At 50.7% G+C, this 22,946-nt stretch overlaps 1 protein-coding gene across 4 annotated transcripts in view; it reads left to right on the top strand.

The window, feature by feature from the left end:
- Positions 1-15,865: 15,865 nt before the first annotated feature.
- UBE2Q2 (ubiquitin conjugating enzyme E2 Q2) overlaps positions 15,866-22,946 on the top strand; it is a 37,221-nt gene continuing 30,140 nt past the window's right edge. For 3 of the 4 annotated variants that reach the window (XM_024561621.3, XM_024561620.4, XM_024561618.3), the window contains exon 1: positions 15,866-16,204. In XM_024561621.3, coding sequence (XP_024417389.1) covers positions 16,034-16,204 — 171 coding nt within the window. In that variant the 5' untranslated portion in view covers positions 15,866-16,033. The remainder of the gene's footprint in view (positions 16,205-22,946) is intronic. The other variant, XM_045196369.3, reaches the window with a different exon arrangement.

The raw sequence follows: 22,946 nt of genomic DNA, 5'->3' as shown, positions 1-22,946 counted from the left end.
AAATTTAATCTAGAACCCTGGCATTTTTTATGAGGAAACCGTTGAGCACCCCCTCTGCTGATGGTGAAAGCTCACAGGACCCCATGCGGCAGAACCAAGGGGAAAGCGCATCCGACTCCGTCTCAACCAGCTGACACTCCTCACATTTGTGTCCAGCCTCCCACATGGTGATGGAAAGCGTGATGAGATTTGATGACACGTTGTGCCTGTCACTGAGCCCATCTCCCCAGCACATTATAGTCCTGTCTGGCAAAAGTCACAAGATAAGCAAATAATTATTATTTAAAACCAGAAAGTCTTATAATTTATTCATGAATGCCACCCATACTATATCAGACCTTCTGCTTTAATTTAGTTGTACTCTTTGAAGCAAATTGATAAGACTTAAATTATTCAGAAAAGGCCACCAAGCTAATAGAAGGAAATATTTCAATGCCAGACAGTGTCACGCTGTCCCGTGTGGTGTGGTGGTGAACTGCCGTGACCTGGAGCAGCCAGGTTCGAGTCCTGCCTCCACCACCTTGGGCCAGCGACTTGGCCTGTCTGTGTCTCAGTGTCCCCATCTGAGAAGCGGGGTGACAATAACGTAGATAACAGTATCTACGTCCCAGAGCGGTTGTAAGGATTAAATAATATTTAAAGCACTTTGGATGATAGCAACTGCTATATTAGGGTTACTCTTGTTATTTCAACATGTTGTCCAAGCAACAAGAACCCCTGAGCAAATGACATAAGGAAGAGTTTCAAGGTCCCTTAATTTTCCATCAGCTTCATAAGAAAAAAGTGCCACAGGTAGAAGGCGGGCTGGGGAGGGGGAGACAAGGAGACTTGGCTGGTTCAGGCTTCAATTCAAAGAGACTCAGGACATAAGCCCTCAGAAGCAAGCTCCAGGGATAAATTTGGGAAAGCAGACTCTGAGAGGCACGAAGAAGTCGAGATAAGGTCGCTATTCTCCACCCAATGTCTTTAACTCTTTCGTGGTGGGATGGCGTCCTGAGCTGACCACAGGCAAAGCAGTGGGAGCTCACAGCCTCCTTTCAGACTTCAGTTAAATAGATGTCCCGAGGTCTAAAATATCCCATTACCACGTCAGCTTCAAAGATAACAGTGCTCGAGGACAGAGAACAGTGTGTGTATTTGAAAAACATTAAAGGGAAGGATGGAAACAACGAAGAAAAATGACCTGAGGCTAAGGTGCAGATAGGTTCTGGAGTACCAGGGACAGGTGAGTTCGTGCCTGTTGTCCTCGTGTGAGTATTAACAGTGTCCCGTCACTCTCTGGGAAGCATCTGGAAGGGTCTGGATTTGAATGAGAAATCACATGATTATCCTACCAAAGAGAAGAAATTAGCCAGAGGACCCTTCCCATAGGCTTGGATAGGCCCCCAAGCCTATGGGGGTGTGGGACCAGGGAAAGCGAGCTCAGCTCCACGTGGCTCTGGTGCCACCTACGGGCTGTTTGGGGAAATGCCTCTCCCTTTTCCTGACAGCCTTGAAGTTGGCCAAAGACATCCAGAGCAGGGGAAGCTGGATGCTCTGGGGGTGTGGGGTGGGCTGGAACCAGGTAGTGAAGCCTGAGTTATGGAGCCACCTGGGGCCACGAAACCAAGCTCCCCTCTTTCTGCCCACCTCAGTCTTGCCTTGCTTAGTAAACGGGAAACTGAGGCCCAGTTCAGATTTGACTGGGTGGGATTGTGGAGCATATGGCTGGAGCCTTCCTGGTATCATCACCCCCGTGCCTGTTTTCCCCATGGTTACCAAATCCCGTGGGATAGTGGGGAAGAAAGGGAGCGTAAACTTACTAAGCGCCTACTGTGTGCCGGGCACAGAGTAGGCACTTTACATACCTTATCTCCAGCCTCATAAGTGGGTTGAGAAGTAGGTGACATAGGAGCAGAGTGGGCCCTCAGCTGTGGTTTGAACCCAAGGGTCTTGTTTTGGGGTCTCTGACTTGAGCAATGTTTGCAGAACCCAATGCTCCCCATGGGAATCTAATACAGACCCATAAGAAGCCTGCATTGCAAACACAAGTGGGGAGCGCTTTTCCTTTGGGTGGAAGTGTCTCAGTGACACTGTCACTCCACGTGACATGGGCTGTCCCCCAGGAACACGGATGCAGCTTGCTATGCGTGCAGACTGAGCAGCAGGCTCTGTCATCTTAGGGGGCCCTGTGGGCCCTGGGCAGTGGAGGCGGGAAACCATCACTTCCCCCAGCCCAGGTACCCCGCCGTCCACCCTTTCCCCTCCCTGGTTCCCTCCAGGGCTTCCTTTCCATCTGTTTGTTTAATGGTGGTGAAATGCACACAGCGTGAGCCTTACCTTGTCAGCCACTTCTCGGTGGAGAGTTTGGTTGTGTTAAGTGTATTCACATTGTTGCTCAACCAACGTCCAGAGCTGTTTTCATCTTGCAAAACGGAAACTTGGTCCCCGTTGACACTAATGCCCCACTCTGCCTGCCCCCCAGCCCCTGGCCCCCACCACTCCACTGTCTGTCTCTACCATCGCCACCCCTCTAGGCCCCGCACACAAGAGGGGCCGTCCTACGGTGTTTGTCTTCTCATGGCCGGCCTGTCGGTCAGCATCAGGTCCTCAAGCTTCATCCCTGTTGTAGCCTGTGTCAGAATTTCTTTCCTTTTTAAGGCTGAATAAGGTCCGTTGTCTGTAAAGACCACATTTTGTTATCCGTCTGCCCATCGGTAGGCACCCTGCCTGGGTGGCTTCCGCTTTTTGGCTGTTGTGAACAATGCTATTGTGAGCATGGGTGTGCAAATATCTGTTCCATTTGAGTTTTTTAAAAAATTTATTTACTGACTTTTAGCCCTGGCTGGTGAGGCTCAGTGGATTGAGTGCTGGCCTGTGAACCAAAGGGTTGCTGGTTCGATTCCCAGTCAGGGCACATGCCTGGGTTGGGGGCCAGGTCCCCACAAGGGGGCGCACAAGAGGCAGCCAACTGATGTTTCTCTCCCTGTCTTTCCCCCTTCCTTCCCCTGTCTCTGAAGATAAATAAATAAGATCTTTTTAAAAAATGTATTTACTGACTTTTAGAGAGAGAGAAACATTGATTTGTCCCCCTTACTGACACATTCATTAGTTGCTTCTTGTATGTGACCTGACTGGGGATTGAATCTGCAACCTGGGTGTATTGGGATGATGCTCTTAACCAACTGAGCAACCTGGCTGGGGCCCCCTTTGAGTTGTTTTTGACCTAGTTTTACTTTACCCTCATGTAAATCTAAAGTTTACATGAGTATTTCCTTTGTAGCTGTTTCCCAAGTTATGTAAAGTATACACACTTCTGAGATGGGCTTTTTTCAGTTGCTATGAAATCAGGTTTATGGCCAGAGTTCATTCTTTTGTCTGCTGTGCGACCACAGGGGAGGGCGCAGATTCCTGAGGTCTCTGCTCCACTTGCTAGGACTGCAGTGGGACGGCCACTTGGGGGATTTTGGCCGTGTCTCACACGGTTGAGTATTCACATGCCTCTCAACCCTCCACTGACACCCAAGAGGAATTCCTGCCCACGGAAATGGGGGCTGTGTCCAGGAGTGTTCCTAACGGCCCTGTGCACAGCGTAAAGCCTGCTGCCCGTGAGATGGATGGTAGCGGAATAGATTGTGGTGCAATGGGAACGGTTTCCATCCTCTCTGGCTTCCTGGAGTCATGTGACGCCAGCGGCCTCTGTGTGGCCAGCACAGCGAGTGGTATGTTCTTGCAGCAACCGGGGGTGGTGGACCTGCTCAGCCCCAGGGCGATTCCTCCCACCCCAAACAAGAGCGAGGAGGATGGAGGGCCCCAGAAAAGTGCCAAGGGTTTGGGGTGTGGAGGGGGAAGGTTCGACCTCTAGGACATAGCAGCATAGGCGTCGTATCAAATGCTTCTGCCCTCGGGCTGGACCAAAGGGACGCCCTCCCCTACAACACCCTGAAGTTCATTGGGCTGCCATCCATGGAGTGCCCACCCTGTGCCTCATCACATACTAAGCACGTCATGTGTTATTTCCCTCTGACCTTTACCTGTCAATGTGCCTGGTGGCTGGTGCTTCCTGCATAAGCCTCCACTCCCAGGCGAGGAAGCCAAGCCTCGGCCTCTCGGGCAGCCTCACGGTAGCCCTGTGGCTGGAGAGCGGCTCAGCCCGCACCCCAAAGCTGCAGCTCCAGGAAGAGGGAGATCTCCGCAGGATCCAGCCAGCTTTCCCCCTCCCCCCACAAATCTTCCTCCAAATGTTCTCACAACTCAAGCAGAGGTCCACCTTTCACAGAGCAGACAGAACGCACAGCCCCTTCATTTTAGAGGGGAAGGAAGTTAGTACAGCTGCAGGGAACCCCATACTCATAAAGCAGCTGCTGGGGCACCACCCCAAACAAGCTGTGCCTGAGGGTGTGCTTCAGGGCCAGGCATTGCCGTCGGTCATAGCCAAGGGGAGTGAGGCCTGCCCTGGCCGCAGCATTGTGAGTCTGCCTGGCCTTCCGAAGGGTTGATCTATTGTTGGTGATCAAGGAGGCCCCGAGGAGACGGGGCATGGGTGCACAGAGTTCTGCTGAGGCCTGATCTGGGCATAATCTGCTGCCCGGTCTCAGGAAGCTGGGAATGGCAGCCATGTCCCCCATCCCCCTCTCCCAGTCAGATGGGCACCGCTCTATTCTCTTCCACATTCTCCTCCGGTGGCCCCTTAAGATCTGCGGCCTGGGGCCCGGCCTAGTTTCCTGTCCACAGAGCCATCTGCAGGCAGAGGGTGAGTGGCTTTGTCCTAACAGGACCCTGTCCCCTCGTTCCTCTTCCTGACTTTTTGCGACCCATCCCCTGGCTGTGCATTACCCTTTCCTCACCGCCACCATGTCCCGTCCTCCTCCAAACTAGCTCGCTCGGGCCAGGTGGTACAGCAAAACCTTTCACAGAGACCGCCTCATTTAGTGATTTCTGTTTTCAGACCAAGAAACTGAGGCTTGCTGTGGCCGAGTGGCTGGGTTTGTTGGAGTGTCATCCCCCACACAAAAAGGTTGCAGGTTCGATCCCTGGTGGGGGCGCGTATGGGAGGCAACTGACCGATGTTTCTCTGTCTGTCTGTCTGTCTCTCTCTCCCTGTCCCTTCCTCTATCTCTAAAATCAGTAAACAGATCCTTGGGTGAGGATTAAAAAAAAGAAAGGAAAGAAAAGAAACCGAGGCTTAAAGCTGTTGAGTATTTTACAGCTGACAAAGTGGCAGAGTCAGGAGTTCAACCCAGGCAGTCCAGCTCCAGGGTCCTGGCCCTGAGCCTTTATAACATCCAGTGTCAGCAACACAAAATTAACGGGCACACATGTTCAATTATATTTTAAGAGGGTGACTTTCTGTTTGGGGGCATTCCACTCACAAAAGCCATCAAGCTAGATATTAACTGAGGGCACATAAAAACTAATGAACTCCGGAAAACATGAGCAAGATGACGTCACCGCAAGACACGTAACAGCAAATTGCTTTCCTTTGTTAACATATTTTGCTGACAGACCACGGGCTAATCATCAGCCTGAACTCTGCAGTGCCCTGTTCCCTTGGGAGACGTGCATGTGTGCATGTGCGAACCACTGACAGGAACCGAGAACCAGCCTGGGTTTGCAGACGAGGAAGGCCCCGTAAGCAATACCAATCAGCTGGGAGAGCCAATGGCCTCAGTCAGGGACCGGCACTAATGTACCGCAGTTATCAATCCTCGCAATGTACAGCATGGAGGCGAGGTGGCAAAGGCAACGCAGTGGTATCAGATTGTGCAAAAATCCAAAGGGGACTAGCAGGATCAGGCTTGGACTTGACCCTAGGTCTGCCATCTCTCGTGGTCTTGCCATCACATTGTAAGCCAAGATGCAAACTGGAAATGAGGAAGGTCACCCAACACAACGATTGGTTTGGGCATCTTAGGAGTGTGGGCCAGGACAGGCAAGGCTTGAGGACCAGCCAGTTTGAAGAGGGGGGTAACGGCGGTCTCCTGGTGTCTGGTTTCTCTGGAGAGGGAGAAGCGGGAAGGCAGGGGCTGGCTTTCTGCCCCTTGTCCCCCAGGGTCCCTCCCCTGGCTTGCTGGGGCCAGGAACTGTGCTTCTGAGCACAGATGCGTGAGCCAGACTACTGGTGCTGGGTTCAAACCCCAGCTCTTTCCACTTATTAGCGCCGTGAACTCCAGGTATTCCCCAACCTCCGTGCCTCAGTTTCCTCCTCCATGAAGGAGTTCACACAAACTGAGGCCTTAGCACAGGCTGTGGCACTGAGGTCATCTCTGTACCAGTTGGCATCCCCACCAGCAGTCTACAAGGTTCCAGTTTCTCCACATCCTCCTCAGTGCTTACTGTCTTCTGTTTTTGTTTTTAAATTATTTTTCTTTATTGATTTGAGAGAGAGAAACATCGATTTGTTTTTCCACTTATTGATGCTTTCATTGGTTGATTCTTGTATGTGCCCTGAGTGGGGATCGAACCCACAACCTTTGTGTGTGAGGATCATGCTCTAACCAACTGACATACCTGACCAGGGTCCAGACTGCTGTCTTATTTTGCAGAAACACTGAGAGTTCACGCTGTGGTTCAAACATTCCTGATAGAACCTTCCCCGTAGATGGCAACCGTCATGCTTCAGTGTATCATTCTACTTGTTTACGATCAGCTTCTGTATTCTCACGGAATACAGAAAATAATCTCAATTGAATACATTGCTAACCTTTAAGGAATTCACACTTTTTACTACATCACATTTAGCTGGCTGACTTTCTCTCCTTCCTTCCTTCCTTCCCTTCTTCCTTCCTTCCTTCCTTCCTCGGCAGGGGGAGGAGAGCGTGACTTTCTCAGTGAAGGAAGCAGCACGTTGATGTACAATCTGCCGCGAGAGCTTCTTAACCTGAATTAGTTCCCCAGATGTTTTCCAATCATCTCCGCTATCTCATCAGAACCTACTCCTATAAAAAACCTAAACCCCCAACTTCATTCGCTGACACTGACCACACCCCTTGCTGTGATGGCCCTGTCAGATGGCCATAACATTTTCTGAGCATCACTCGTATCTCTCCCGGTGGTAATGGTGGCGGACCTGCAGAGATACGGATCTCCCCTTCGAGTAACACCTCCACGTGATTCCCTCTTACTCCCTGTCCCAGCGGTCTCGCCCTCCCTCCTTTCTTCAGGCCCAGGAGTGGTAGTGGCCTGGCTGCTCTGGGTCACTTTACTATCCCTTTGCTTCTCCAAAACGGCACCTTTACAAATTATTATTTTGTTAAGAAACCTCCTCCTTTCATTGTCCAAATGACAGTGTTATCTCTTGGGACACGTTTTCTGTTACTACCTAAGGTAGCACTCTGCCCAGCGCAGCAACAATGGGCGATACGTCTGTACTAAGTAGACAGCAGACACTGTGTCAGATGAATAAGAAAGACAACGTTTTGCGGGGGCTCAGGAAAGGAGAAGGCCAAAGGCGCAATATGGCCTGTGTCTCTTCCTGAGATGGTCACTGTTCTCTGCGTCTGGCCCGTGATGCCAGAGCCACCACTAGCTCATATGGGGCCTTTGTGTAAATGAGGAAAAGGCACCAACCCCGGAAGGAAACAGCCCCCAAAACCCCCAAACCCAGGGTTTCAAGCGTTGGATGTGGACTAGCTCTTTGCTTTTTATTTTTTTTAAGATTTTATTTATTTATTTTTAGAGAGAGGATGGGAAGGAGAAAGAGGGAGAGAAACATCAGTGTGTGGTTGCCTCTCATGCACCCCCCCACCGGGGACCTGGCCCCCAACGCAGGCACGTGCCCTGACTGGGAATCAAACCAGCGACGCTTTATTCACAGGCCTGAACTCAGTCCACTGAGCCACACCCACCAGGGCCAAAACACACAGTCTTAACGCAGCTGGTCTACCCTAGGCTGAGCAAGCTGGCAGGTCGGTCCTTGTTGGAGATGTGACCAACTAAGCGTGACTCTGAGGACGCCTATTATAGCTCAGATTTTGTGGAAATGTAATATTTTTGTTTGCAGGCTGATCTTTTTCACACATTTCCTCCTCAGCTTCCTCCATGTGGGAGGAGAGTCCTTGCCAGCATGATTTCCATGGGGAGTAGAACAATCCAATGGGGCCACTGCATCTCTAGGGGCAAATGCTTCTTGCAGTTCTGGGTGTACAGTGCTGCCCCCCAGAAGCCCGTCAGACCCCACACGGCAGGGCTTGTCAGTGAGAGCAAGCTGGGACGGGTCTCGGCTGGGCCTTTCTGGCTGGAGAGGGCACCGCTCACGCAGAGGCCGCACTGGCTCCTGGGGTGCAGTGGGGAGAAGGGAAGGCTTAGGGTCAAGGAGCAGGGTGGGGAAACCAGACAGCTCGTCTGTGTGTGTGATTCAGGCCTTCCTGTTGTAGAGAAGTGATTTTGTTTGACGTGAATTCCCAGGATTCCTGACACACCCACATTCAAGTGGGCCCAGATCCATCCTGGGGCCCGTGGGGAACAGCACCCACGTCCACGCTCAGCACCATCCTGTGGTGCCCACAGCTCCAGGCATGGCCAAAGTTCAGGTGCTTGCGAGGCATTGACTCCATGATTCTGAAGGCCCCAAAGGGAAGTTGCTTCAGGAGGGCCTGGCTCCTGTCTGGGCTGGAAGCGAAGCACATCTTCACTTCTCTTATTTCTTAACCTCCCAGGCGGACCTGTCAGCTGCTGGTTTGGCGGTGATGACAGGGTGTTTACTCTGCGATCAAACCAGAGGTGGGGAGGCTAGCAGGTCATGGGCCCGGTGAATTGGGGAGCCTGGGGCACGCTTTGCTCTTTCTGCCAGAACCAGAGTCAGCGCAGACAGCAGGACTCCCTGCACTTGGACGCTGAGGAAGGCTGGACATCGTCTGTGTGTTAAGGAGCAGGACACTGAAGCTCCAGGACAGGCACTATTTCGGAAATGATGAAATTGGCGTTAGAACCCCGGCTGGTGGCTGTTAGCCCAACACGATTTTCAACTCTACCGTGAGGCCTCTTAAAGTCACTTTCTTACCACTTGCTGTGTCTATGGCCATTCCACCCTGAACGCACTTGATCTTGTCTTATCACTCGCTGTTTCACGTGTTCACGGAAGGTCCAGAGGCAAGACAGAGATGGAGCTTTGGAATAATGGAAAACAGACTGCTGGTGTTTCCGTGATCAGAAAGGACAAGGGTGTGAAGTGGCGAGGGAGGTGGGCGGGCTCCAATCTTTCCGAGTCCTGTAAGCCACAGTCATGATGTTAGACTTGATCCTCAGAGCCCTGGGAAGCCAGTGAAGGGTTTTAAACATACAAATTTATGATCATATTTTAAAAGATCATGGAGAAGACAGCACAGGAAGGGAGTGAGACGGGATGCAAGGAATTGGAGCAGGGACGTCTACCATGCAGCCCATGGACCACAGGCGGCTCGGGACGGCTATGAACACGGCCCAACACAGAATCATAAATTTACTGAAAACACGATGAGATGTTTTTGTGGTTACATGTCATAATGTATTCCATGTGTGGCCCAGAGACCCCCTAAAGGTTGGACGGCCCTGCTTTGGAGGCTGATGCCATGGCTCAGGAGGGCGGGCAGACGGGTGTGGAGAGCAGTGAGGCAGATGGCCGAAGATGCCCGGGAGCAGGCCCACAGAGCGAGATACGAAGTGGGAGAAAAAGTGAGGAAGAGGGCCGTGGAGCGTTTGTCGAACCAGGGGAGGTGGAGGAGGAGCTGGCTCTGGGGAAAGAGTGAGTTTGGACACGTCAAATGTGACAGGCCTGGAGAGCAGGGGAGAAGATACAGTTGGGTGAATAGGCCTGCCGTGCAGAAGGGTGGCCTGCCATGGAAATAGAAACGTGGGGTGATATCATAGAGACCACACTTGAAGCTATGGAGGAGATAGCCTAGGAAGAGAGGACAGTCCGGGAAGAAAAAGCACAAAGGGAACAACCACAGCGATTATCCATCCGTCGCAGGAAGTAGCATGCACCTGACAACACAGAGCGCCTTTGCTTTTCAGTTCCATGCTGATTCTTAGGCTGTTGTTTCTCAGTTTTGAACTTACCCTTCTATACTCTGCTTGGGGTGCTGGGGCCACAGATCATAGTTCCCTTCGGCCTGCAGGGCGGTGGGGGCTGCGTGAGGGAGACAGACCCGTGGGAGGAAGGAGAGGGTACTGGCATTCGGGGCAGCTGGGCTGACATCTCCAGGCATATGGCGAGGCTGGGTCTCAGGGGGAGTGAATGCTGTTCCCACCACAATGTTGCCAGGAATAGGAAGCCAGAGCAAGTCCCTTTCTCGCCACCATGACCCCCAAATGCCAATACCTTCCCCTCCATGGAGACACAGTATTTCTCCCACCCCCATTCCTCCCTCCCATTCCAAAAGAAAAGCGCTGCTTGCCTTCCTATGTCCACACTTTCTGGTCTTTGTGGTGCTAACACTGCGTTCACCCCTATACGTTTCTTGACACTTTCTTCCTTTTAGAGCTGGCAAACTGCCTGGCACGTAGTTCAAACAACGTAAGTGTTTGAATAATGGAAATTTGAACATTGTGTAACACACACAGAAATCAAGACTGGGGGTGTGACTGGCCTCACTTCCATGGAGCAGGGAAGCTGGAGTCGGTTCCTGAGCCTTTTGACCACAAATTCATAGAATGTCCACGTGTTTGCTCCTTGGTCTGGAAGTCCAATACCAAGGCAACAGTGTAATGATTTAGCTGGTCACTGAATCTAAAATCAAAGATAGGGGGTTGATTCTAAGCCAGAGTCCGAACCTGTGAAAATTTTACCTCAGACCAGTTTCTGGCTGAGTCGGCTGACGCAGAATAATGAGTCACTTGTTGGCTTCAACAGGATGGACTCTGCTTCCTGTGCCTTGTAGGGAGCCCTGTGGTCACCTGGGCGTACGTGGCCCCTGCTCACGTGAGCACGCCTCAGACTGGGAGCGGTCCTCTTGGCTTTTCTGAGGTGTTGGTGAGGCTACATCAGCTCTCTCACAGTTTCCTTGCGGCCTCTGTAACAGAGGGCACTCACGCTGGTACACGGTGTTCGCGCAGGGGTCACTGGTACCGTCTGTGTCCCAAGGATGGGCTTCCCGCTACAGACAGGAAGGCGAGTGATACAAGAAGTTGGTAATATAGAAGAGGAGATAAGTAGGAAATCACCTAGTCATAAGCAAGGCAAAACCAAAGAAATAGGTGCTGGCACAGGTGAGGTACTGGGCACCTGGAGGAAAGGAGATGTTACATTCAACTTGGGGGTCTAGGGAGAGCTTGGGAAAAGAGATGGCCTTTGAGAGCGGCCCCACAGCAGGTGTTGGAGCGGGATAGTGGGAAATATGCCATCCCTGGCAATTAGTCTACATTCAAGTTCTTGAAGTTCAAAGTTCTTTCATACCAGTCATGATTTCTCCCACTCCTTCTTTCATGCCGAAGTTGCTCTCTCTTCGTGCGGGCTTGTAGACTCTCACCTGTGCTATTCTCACGGTCATTCACGTGCAGCCTGGCAGGACTCCAAGGTCAAAGTTTTCAACCAGTTTTCACCAGTGCTTCCTGGTCGTCTGATTTCTGGATTTATCTGTCTTGTCCCTCCCCAACCTGGTCTGGCTGGAATCAAGGTCATTCATTCAGTACGAGGTCTCTCTCTGTCTCTGTCTCTGCCCATCCCTGCATCAACTCTCAGATCTAGCCGGTATATGTCACATATATGTCAGATATGGCAGTTATATGCGAGATATATCCCTAGAACCGGTATAGTCCTTTCAACTATAGAAGTCGCCCACGGCCACTTCCCTCACATCAGTATGTCTCACTATTCAAGCTTCGTGCAACTCGCCCCCTTGAATTAATAGCAGGCTCAACCTAGAGTCTGGGTTTCCTGCCTCTTCTTGGTGGCGACTTCACAGTTTTAAACCCACTGTTATCCATTTTGTACACCAGTGCCAGATTAACCTTCTTAAAAGTGATTATTCCCACTGAATGAGACTGTAGCCCCTGGCGTGGTGTTTCAGGCCTCCAACATCAGGTCCCCAATAACATCTCAGTTTTAGCTTCTTCGTGGGCCCTGCTGTACTGCTGTATAATCAACCGGGCTCTTGGATGCTCTCTGGACATAGCCATACTTCTGTGCAGGCAATTTCTGGAATGAACTTCTTCCTCCTCTGATAGGTAGAAGCTCAGTCCTTTGAGCACCTTGTCACGTGTTATCTGATGTGTCTGTAGCAGACACTGTGGTCGACTCCCCAATGTCTATTCCATCCCAGATGACGGGAGTTGAATGAGTGGTCCTGTCCATTGACCTGTGATTGGTTGACGGGTGGGCATGTGAGACTTTTCTGGCCAATGACACAGAAGGGAAATCTGTTGGGGAGATTCTTGGACAGGTCCTCATGTCTCCGAAGGACACATAGAAGAAATAGTCCTTTTTGACTCTGGATAGAACCGTGTTTGGATGTGACCCACGGGAACAGCTACAGCTACCAGCTCTCCTCCTGACAAAGGAGATGGGAAGGTTCGGGAGGACTTTAGTGAAGCTCTCCCATCGGCCAGTCCTGGAGTCTTCCCTGTGTGGACTTTCTAGGATGAGAAGTAATACGCTTCCTTATTTTCTTTTTTCTTTCTTTTTAAAAAATACATTTATTGATTATGCTATTACAGTTGTCCCATTTCCCCCCTCACTCCATCCTGCCCACCCCCTCCCTCCCACATCCCCCCCCCCTATAGTTCATGTCCATGGGTCATACATATAAGTTCTTTGGCTTCTACATTTCCTATACTATTCTTACCCTCCCCCTGTCTATTTTCTACCTACCATTTATGCTACTTATTCTCTGTACCTTTCCCCTCCTTCCCCCACTGACTCCCCTGTTGATAACCCTCCATGTGATCTCCATTTCTGTGGTTCTGTTCCTGTTTTAGTTGTTTGCTTAGTTTGCTTTTGTTTTGGTTTTAGGTGTGGTTGTTAATAACTGAGTTTGCTGTCATTTTTACTGTTCATATTTTTTGTCTTCTTTTTCTTAGATAAGTCCCTTTAACGTTTCATATAATAAGGGCTTGGTGATGATGAACCCCTTTAACTTGACCTTATCTGGGAAGCATTTTATCTGCCCTTCCATTCTAAATTATGGCTTTGCTGGATAGAGCAATCTTGGATGTAGGTCCTTGCCTTTCATGACTTCAAATACTTCTTTCCAGTCCCTTCTTGCCTGTAAGGTCTCTTTTGAGAAATCAGCTGACAGTCTTATGGGAACTCCTTTGTAGATCACTGTGCCCTTTGCTCTTGCTGCTTCTAAGATTCTCTCCTTCTGTTTCATCTTGGGTAATGTAATTATGATGTGCCTTGGTGTGTTCCTCCTTGGGTCCAGCTTCTTTGGGACTCTCTGAGCTTCCTGGACTTCCTGGAAGTCTATTTCCTTTGCCAGATTGGAGAAGTTCTCCATTATTTGTTCAAATAAGTTTTCAATTTTTTGTTCTTCCTTCTTCTCCTTCTGGCACCCCTATAATTTGGATGTTGGAACGTTTAAAGATGTCCTGGAGGTTCCTAAGCCTCTCCTCATTTTTTTGAATTCTTGTTTCTTCATTCTTTTCTGGTTGGATGTTTCATTCTTCCTTCTGGTCCACACCATTGATTTGAGTCCCAGTTTCCTTCCCATCACTATTGGTTCCCTGTACATTTTCCTTTGTTTCTCTTAGCATAGCCTTCATTTTTTCATCTAATTTGTGACCAAATTCAACCAGTTCTGTGAGCTTCCTGATTACCAGTGTTTTGAACTGTGCATCCGATAGGTTGGCTATCTCTTCATTGCTTAGTTGTATTTTTTCTGGAGCTTTGAAGTGTTCTGTCATTTGGGCCTTTTTTTTTTGTCTTGGAGCACCAATTGGCGCGTAAAGGGGTGGAGCCTTAGGTGCTCACCGGGGCGGGGTAACGCTGGTAGCTGTGCTGTGACGCTGTAGGTGGGGGAGGGGCCGAGAGGGAGCAATGGCGCCTGCCTCACTCTCCTCTGGATTTCAGTCTTTCACTCCGATACCCACAATCAAACTGGGTCCCTCTGGTGCTGATTCCCCAGTGGGTGGGCTTGTGCACGCTCTAGGCCCCTATGGGTCTCTCCAACGACCTCTCCTGTGAGGCTGGGAGTCTCTCCTGCTGCCGCCCCTACCCCCACGGACTCTTTCAATCAGAGGTTTGAGGCGTTATTTCCCCGCACTGGAGCCCTGGGTTATGCAGTCTGCTTTGCTCCCCACCCTTCGTCCTGGTTTATCTGTGCGCGAGTGTGGGGCCGAGGGGTACTACCCGCAGCTCTGCCTGCCCCATTCTCCACCACTCTGAGTCCAGCCCTCTCGGTTTATCTGTGCCCGAATGTGGGGTCGCAGGGTCTGCTAGTGGTCAGACTGCCTGCCCTGTTCATTCCACACTCCGCCAGTCTCAGTCCCGCCACAGCCATGCGAGTCCTCTCTGCCCCAGTGCCTGTCTCCACCCCTCCTTGCCGTTCGATTTTCTGTCAGTTCTGGTTGTGCGAGGAGGCACAGTGTGTCTACCTACGCTGCCATCTTGGTTCTTGACTTTAAGTTTCTTAAATTCAAGGACTCTAAGTATTTATCTTTCGGGCCCTCTTAGGGCTTGACTCACAGCAGATACTAAAAATGATTGTGAAATATTCATTTATTTCTGAGATATAACTAGTAAAAGCACTCACAATTTATAGAGCTCTTGATTTTCTCCTAGTAATTTAGAGATAAAACAAAGCTGAGATGAAATAACTGGTTCAAGGCATTTTATTTGCCAATCATACCAAATTTTGAACAGGTTGTTCTCCTTTGTCTGAAATCCTTGTCTGTGACTTCCATGCCTCTTAGGGTCCCAAAGTGGGAGTGAAGGCAAAAGAAAGCAGCTGGCCACTCCTGTGCCTACCTCAGCACTAATGCCAGTACAGTATCCCAGTTATTTCTCTCTGAGAGCTCTGGGCTGGAGCTCTCAGGCCCAGTCCCAGTTTGCAGTGGTATCTCTAGGGCCAGGCCCATGAACCCCCATAAATACACTTTACATGTGGAAGTACTTTCCTGAGGAAGACAGATCATAGTTTTTATTAGATTCTCAAAGGGGTCTGTGACCCCCTGTAAGGCTAAGAAGCACTAGAAGGTGATATCTCAGAAGTAAATACAAATAAAAGCATTGAAAAGGTTCCTCACTCAGTGGGCTTCGTATCTCCTGTGTTGTTCTGTATTTTGTCAGCTAAGGGACCAGTAGACTAGAGACCACTGGGACATCCTGAAGCCAGAGATGTTGAGGGGCTAGGGAGGGCTAGGTACCTCTAGTCAGGACCAGTGTGAAAGGAAAGTGCAGGGCCCCCTGTTGAAAAATTATTGAGAATTTCAAAATGGTACTGCAGAGCATTATTAAACCCAGCAAAAGGTCCTTCCCTCGCACTGATCCATTTGTGGAGCCCCTAGGATGTGCCAGGGGCGGCGTCCGTGCTGGGGTTCCGGACAGGAGCGTCCATTCAGTCCTGCTGGGTGCCAACATAGTAAAGGCCTTGTTCTAGGTCCTGGGGTTGCGGCTCTGAATAAGACCTTGGTGTTGGGCAGAGACAATGAACAAATGAGGAGGAAAGAAGGTCAGACAGTGGTAGGTGCTGATGTGATTCAGGGTGACTGTGTGGTACTTTAAAAGGCGTGGTCAGCGAGGCGGCCCCACGGACGTGAGAGCGCTGTGGCCGGCGTGGGATCCAGGGCAAAGGCTCCACAGGAGGAAGGGAATGAATGCGGGGCTAGCGGGGCCGCGGATGAGGGGAGCGTGACCTGATGCGAACTAGTAGTTGCCACTGTAGAGCGGGTAGAGCACGGCAGAACGGGGAGGGCGCGCTGGCCTCGGGGGCGTGGCTTGGGGTGGGGGCGGGGCCGGGGTGGGGCGGGCGGCCTCTGCCGGTGGCAGGGTGGTGTCGTGTAGCCCTCTTCGGCCTCGGGCTGCCGCCTCCTGCCGGCCGCGTCGGTTACAAAGAGCCGCTGCCCGGCCGGCTGCCCTCAGCCTCTTCCGGCCGTGAAGGCGGCGCGGGCCCGGCTCCCCGCCGGAGATGAGGGGAGGATGTCGGTTTCGGGGCTCAAGGCTGAGCTGAAGTTCCTGGCGTCCATCTTCGACAAGAACCACGAGCGGTTCCGCATCGTCAGCTGGAAGCTGGACGAGCTGCACTGCCAGTTCCTGGTGCGGCCCCCGAGCAGCGCGGCCTCGGTGCTCACGCTGCACTGCAACATCACGGTGCGGCGGCCGGGCCGGGCCGGGGGGACCTGGGACTGGGGTGGCCAGGACAAAGACCCCCGGCCGGGGGCCGGCGGCCGCCACGCGAGGCCGCTGCCCCTTCGCAGCCAGGTCGCCGCGGGGGTGAGGGGGTGCGGGGAGTTGAGGGGACGGCGGCACCGGGGTCGCCATGGCCGCGCTCGATTGCGCGGGCGGCGGGGACGGGCTGGGGGCCGGGAGAGGCCCTGGAGTTGTCCGCCTCAGGGCGTCAGGCCGCGACCCACCCGCGCCTCTCCGCGTCCGCGTGTTGGGAGGAGCTGACCCGAACCCGGGGCGTCGTTGGGAGGTGCGGGAGCCGTGCAGCCGCGCAGGTGCCCTGAGTGGGGACGGTCCACTTCCTGTCACGGGGCACAGGGACCCTCCTGCTGCCTCTCAGGGACCAGGGAGGCTCCTCGGGGCCGGGGGGTCGGGGAGCCGGGGGACGAGCCGCCGGGCGGACGTGCTCCTCGGACCGCGGCACCGACCGAGGCCCCGGGGCAGCTCCGTGTTCCTCCGCGAGGAAGTCCGCGGCCGCTCGGGAGTTGGCTGAGGCCTGGAAGTGGCCACGATGGCCATTAAGATGGGTTTCTGAGTGCTCTCTGGAGCAGCAGCTGAGCATTTCCGGAAAAACCAGTTCAGTCGAGCGCCGCGCTGGCGGAGGACGGAGCGGTTTACTGAGCGTCGGAGTGCTGCGGGCACTGGCCGTGCGGGACGGGGCGGAGCAGTCCCTGCTCGCAGAGTTCCGTGTTCTTGGGGCACAGGTCTCTGCGACGAGTTGTGACCCCCATTCTGCGGAGTCAGGAAAGCCCCAGGCAGCACTCACTGCCGGCGGCGGTGGGTGGGGGGCGCTGCAGAGGCGGCAGAGGCTGCGAGCCGGGCAGTGGCCGCGCTGTCACAGGTGAGTGCAATAGCATTTTGAAGGGATCCGGAGAACATTTCACGCAGAGGAAACCCTGCCCGGGAAGACACCGAGGCTCAAGAAAGGGTGGGCTGCTTAGGAATAGCGACAAGTTAGGATGGAGACGTGAGGAGCCCAGTGCGAAGAGGACATTTTCCCAACGATGGGAAGCAGGAAGCAGTAGTGCTCAAGAAGTGTGTGATCACCAGGAGCCTGACCTCAGTGGTGGTTATTCTGGGGCAGCGGGATCTGGCGCAGGGCCGGGAAACGGTGGGGCTGGTGCGGATGGTGGGAGAGTGGACTCCGGGAGCCGCTAGTCACGCCCACAGCCCAGGGGAATGCGTTTGCCCGCCAGGACTGGGTGTGGGGGCGGGGCTCCGCACTGGGTGCCTCAGGGGAAGGTGTGTGCGGCCGTGGTCATCCCTGGGGGCAGCTAGTGCCAGGGGTACGGGGATTCCAAATGACTTGTAATTATCAGACAGTCTGCCACGACAATCATCCCACCTCTAGTGCCACCAGGGCCCCATTGACAGCCATGCTGGAGGCTGCTAGGAGGCTGCCGCGCACGACGGTACTGAGCAACGGCCTGGATTAGGGAGCAGAGCCGGAAGTCAGTTAGACACCCAGCGAAGAGGGGATTCGGTGGGCACTAGCATAACAGTACCGCTAGTAGACACTGCTGGAATTGAGGTGCTAGGCTCTGTCTTCGCGTTTACTAAGGAGCGTCCTTTTGCAGTTTCTGTAACGTTGGAGTGAATGGGAGCTCCACTGGCTGTTCCTTACACACCTGCATGCCTTGATTTGCAAATAATCATCAAAAGATGCGGTGCCCCTTCTTCTTCCGGGCTTCTGCACCAGCAGTTTGTGCTGTGGGGCATGTGCCCCTTCTCTCCACCCCAATTCGTCTTTCCGCATCTGACCATCCCTGCAGGGTCTCTAGTCATACTGACTTCATGCTGATATTTTCTCCCTTTTACAGTCCTTACTATTGACTGCTTTGCTTATGTTCTATTGTTATCGTTTTGGAAGTTTGTCTTTTTTTTTCCTATTTTTTAAATATATTTATTGATTATGCTATTACAGTTGTCCCATTTCCCCCCCCACTCCACTCCATCCTGCCCACCCCCTCCCTCCCACATTCCCCCCTATAGTTCATGTCCATGGGTCATGCTTATAAGTTCTTTGACTTCTAAATTTCCTACACTATTCTTACCCTCCCCCTGTCTATTTTCCACCTATCATCTATGCTACTTATTCTCTACCTTTACCCCCCTCTCCCCCTCCCACTCCCTTATTGACAACCCTCATGTTCTAGTTGTTTGCCTAGTTTGCTCTCGTTTTTGTTTTATGTGTAGTCGTTAATAACTGTGAGTTTGCTGTCATTTTTACTGTTCCTATTTTTGATCTTTTTCTTAGGTAACTCCCTTTAACATTTCATATAATAAGGGCTTGGTGATGATGAGCTTCTTTAACTTGACCTTATCTGAGAAGCACTTTATCTGCCCTTCCATTCTAAATGATAGCTTTGCTGGATACAGTAATCTTGGATGTAGGTCCTTGCGTTTAATCTTGGGTAATGTAATTATGATGTGCCTTGTTGTGTTCCTCCTTGGGTCCAGCTTCTTTGGGACTCTCTGAGCTTCCTGGACTTCCCGGAAGTCTATTTCCTTTGCCAGATCGGGGAAGTTCTCCATTATTTGTTCAAATAAGTTTTCAATTTTTTGTTCTTCCTCTTCTCCTTCTGGCACCCCTATAATTCGGATGTTGGAACGTTTAAAGATGTCCTAGAGGTTCCTAAGCCTCTCCTCATTTTTCCAAGTTCTTGTTTCTTCATTCTTTTCTGGTTGGATGTTTGTTTCTTCCTTCTGGACCATACCATTGATTTGAGTCCCAGTTTCCTTCTCATCACTATTGGTTCCCTGTACATTTTCCTTTGTTTCTCTTAGCATAGGCTTCATTTTTTCATCTGTTTTTCGAACAGATTCAACCAATTCTGTGAGCATATTGATAACCAGTGCTTTGAACTGTGCATCCGATAGGTTGGCTGTCTCTTCGTCGCTTAGTTGTATTTTTTCTGGAGCTTTGAAGTGTTCTGTCATTTGGGCCTTTTTTTTTGGGGGGGGGGATCTTGGAGCTTCTGTTACTTTAAGGGGCGGAGCCTTAGGTGCTCACGGGGGCAGGGTAACACTGGTAGCTGTGCTGTGACGCTGTACGTGGGGGAGGGGCCAAGAGGGAGCAATGGCGCCTGCCTCACTCTCCTCTGGATTTCAGTCTTTCACTCCGATACCCACAATCAAACTGGGCCCCTCTGGTGCTGGTTCCCCAGTGGGTGGGCTTGTGCACACTCTAAGCCCCTGTGGGTCTCTCCAACGACCTCTCCCGTGAGGCTGGGAGTCTCTCCTGCTGCTGCCCCAACCCCCACGGGCGTTTTCAATCAGAGGTTTGAGGCTTTATTTCTCGGAGCTGGAGCCCTGGGTTGCGCAGTCTGCTTCGCCCGGTTTATCTGTGTGCGAATGTGGGGCCCCGGGGTGCTACCCACTGCTCTGCCTGCCCCGCTCTCTGCCACTCTGAGTCCGGCTCTCTTGGTTTATCTGCACAAATGTGGGGCTGCAGGGGCTGCTAGTGCTCGGACTGCCTGCCTCGTTCGTCCCACACTCCGCCAGTCTCAGTCCCGCCACGGCCACGTGAGTCCTCTCCACCCCGGTGCCTGTCTCCGCCCCTCCTACCGGTCTGGATGAATGTTTATTTTGTATTTCCTTGGTGTTGGACCCCCTTGCCGTTCGATTTTCTGTCAGTTCTTGTTGTGCGAGGAGGCGCAGTGTATCTACCTATGCCGCCATCTTGGTTCTCCCGAAGTTTGTCTTTTATAGTCTTTTTTTTTTTGTGATGGCAAGAGAGAATATTCTATAATTATGTGTTTCATCTTTCACTCAGTAAATATTTATTGAGTTGTCTGGTCCTTGTTCTAGCTGTATTCAATTGAACAACTCTTAACTGTCGTGTAAGTTAACTGAAAAGTTTGTCGAAAGTGTACAGACAACATCAGGATAGTGCCATGCACAGTGCAGAAGCGTTTAAAGGGTCACTGAGGGCTTGATAGGAAATCTGTAATTTGACTTCAAGTTCACATGAAAGACAGTTTTAAGAAGTGAAAAACCAAACATTGACGTTTTGCTCTCTAGGCCAAAGGAATTGAGCTAATTTTTTTTTCTGTTTTATAAATTTGTCCTAATCTTAAATATGAAGGGCAAAGAGTGCTATTTCTAACTTCAAGGAATCTTTTTAGTAATGAAAAAACGAACTCATGATAGAAAGATTGTGAAAACCTAGGTACTGGTTTTCCACTTTCAGGAAAGAGATCTAGGTACCAGTAGCATCCTGTTCTTGTGATCGCACCTAAAGGCAAAACCGCTTGTTTCAATAACCTGTGCGGCCTTACTGGGAGCCTGTGTCTGGTTTTCTTTTAGTCCTTTTGAAACATTTAACATAACTTGGCAACTTCATTACTCCTTTTATGGATTTTTTGGTGGGAAATTGGTGTTTTAGAGTGAAAAATCCCCCCCGAAGTACATTCATTAGCTAGTAAACTAATAAACCCTCATACTTTATTATTTGTGTAGCGTAAATCCTTACTCTCTGCATACGTGGCTATTTGCCAGGCTACTTGTGCTGGAACTTTTTTGTTTAATTAAATTTCTATCCATTGTTGCCAAAAAGCCCCCCTCCCTCCCAGCAGGAAGACACTAAATTAAAAAATGTGAGAGCTCTCAGTTTATGGGAGAGAAAATGTTTATTTTTTACTTAGTAGCTGGGACCTTAACCAAAGTAGTTGGGACCTTAAGCAAATCAATTCCTCTGTGTTTTTCTATGAAGTCGATCATCCTTTTTGCCCAACGTGAAAGCACATTTAAGAAAGCTCTATACCAACAGTAATGTTCTCTGTAGATGTAAAAGTGATGAGTGCGGACTTGATTCTTGGTCCAGACACAGGTAGCATTTCATGGAAAATAAATCAGCGCTGTCCTTTTCTTAACTTTCTGTGTTTGTGGTCTTGATGCTGATGAAAAGGTGCCCAGCGGGGGTTATGCAAAAGAAATAATGAACGAAACTTGACTAAAGAGCCCAAGACCTTTCCTTTGGTCTGGCCTCCTGGGACAGGTTGCCTTTCCAAATTAAACTCTGAGAGAATCGCTCGGAAATACCAGACCTGTCACGGTAAGCACCGAAGTGGTACTTCCGAGCCAGAGGAGTCGTTGTTTTCATTCATCTGACCAATTCATAATACGGAGTCAAATACCCGCTGTTAGCTATCCTCACTACCCCCCTCTTTATGCTCTTTCTCGAAAGGAACAGACATATGAAGAGGAGACTTAGGTTTCCAGGTTATGAATGGTGTGTCCCCTAGTAACTTGATTTTTGTTGTTGTTGTTAAACTTCCTTAGACCTGGGAAAGGACAGCATTAGATAAATGTCAGCTGGTTGAGGGGTGGGGAGCTGAATTGAAACAGTCACTGCCGAATGTGAAGCATTACTTGAGAGCCAGAGTGGTGATGCAGGGGCCCTTTTTACCAAGGCCGTTGTAAACTGTGTTCTAAAAGATCATTCTGAAAGATAGTAGACTCAGAACCAAGGAGACCACCCACTGGTCCCTGAACATAAGGTGGTTGGCATCCTTTTTAGCCATTGTCTTCTGCCTCAGTTCATGTAGAGGGTTTTTATTTGTTGTTGTTTTTTAAAGATTTTATTTATTTATTTTTAGAAAGAGGGCAAGGGAGAGAGAATGAAAGGGAGAGGAATGTCCATGTGCAAGAGAAACATCAGTCGGTTGCCTCTCGAATGCCCCCAACCAGGGACCTGGCCACAACCCAGGCATGGGCCCTGACCGGAAATGGAAGGGCGACCTTTCGGTTTGCAGGACGATGCCCAGCCCACTGAGCCGAACCCGTCAGGGCATGTGGAATGTTTTGATTAGCTGTAATTTGCTGCTCGGAACACTTAAGTATTTTTCTGATCTCAGGGGTATGTATGTATTTTATTTGTTTATTTATTTTACTGGTGGTAGGTCCCGCTCTGCTTCTGTGGGCTCCGCTCATGTTGGATACTTAGTTGTTTACTTGGGAAGTGGTTAATTATCAGGGAGCAGTTTTTTTTCCCTGACTTTTCGTAACTTTTTAAAATGTTGTCAGAGCATTTAGAATTTTATTAAGGTACTGGATGGTAATTCTGTCAGTTTATTTCATTTTCCACTCCACAGTTATTGAACAGCAAATTGTGAGAGAATGCATCCCTTTACTGGCCTCCAGAAGAAATTATAACTGTTATAATTCTTCTTGTTGTATCAAGAAGCATGTACATAAATTTTCAAAAAGTGATGAAATCCTCAGAGACGGCCGTGTGCAGTCATTGGGAAGGTGGCAAAAACTGAGTACTCTGGCGGGCAGTTGGCTGGCAGCTGCCTGACAGGGTAGAGTGACAAACTGGTGTCGCGGCGGCTTTCTGAAGGAGACAGAAACTCCTTTTCCTGAGCGACGGCAGGCCAGAGAGGTTGGTGTGATTGGCCTTGAGTTGCGATGCCTCACCTTAGGACAACACAACATGTTATGGTGCCAAATGGTAGTAGGGGTGGTGAACTTGTTGAAATTTGCCCACTTATTGGTAGCTTTTCTGGTTGTGGCCACAGACAACTCATCCTTCAAGCTTTTATTTCGAATTTTAATTTTCTACTGTAGTGATTTTAGACACAGAGAGGAAGGTGGGGAGAGAGACAGAGACAGACACACTGGTTTGTTGTTCTACGTATTGATGCGTTCATTGGTTGACTGTCGC

The sequence above is a fragment of the Desmodus rotundus genome, chromosome 10, assembly GCF_022682495.2.
Source record: "Desmodus rotundus isolate HL8 chromosome 10, HLdesRot8A.1, whole genome shotgun sequence".
Lineage (NCBI taxonomy): Eukaryota > Metazoa > Chordata > Mammalia > Chiroptera > Phyllostomidae > Desmodus > Desmodus rotundus.
Note: the sequence above shows the minus strand (reverse complement) of the source record. Positions and strands in the feature narration are given on the sequence as shown.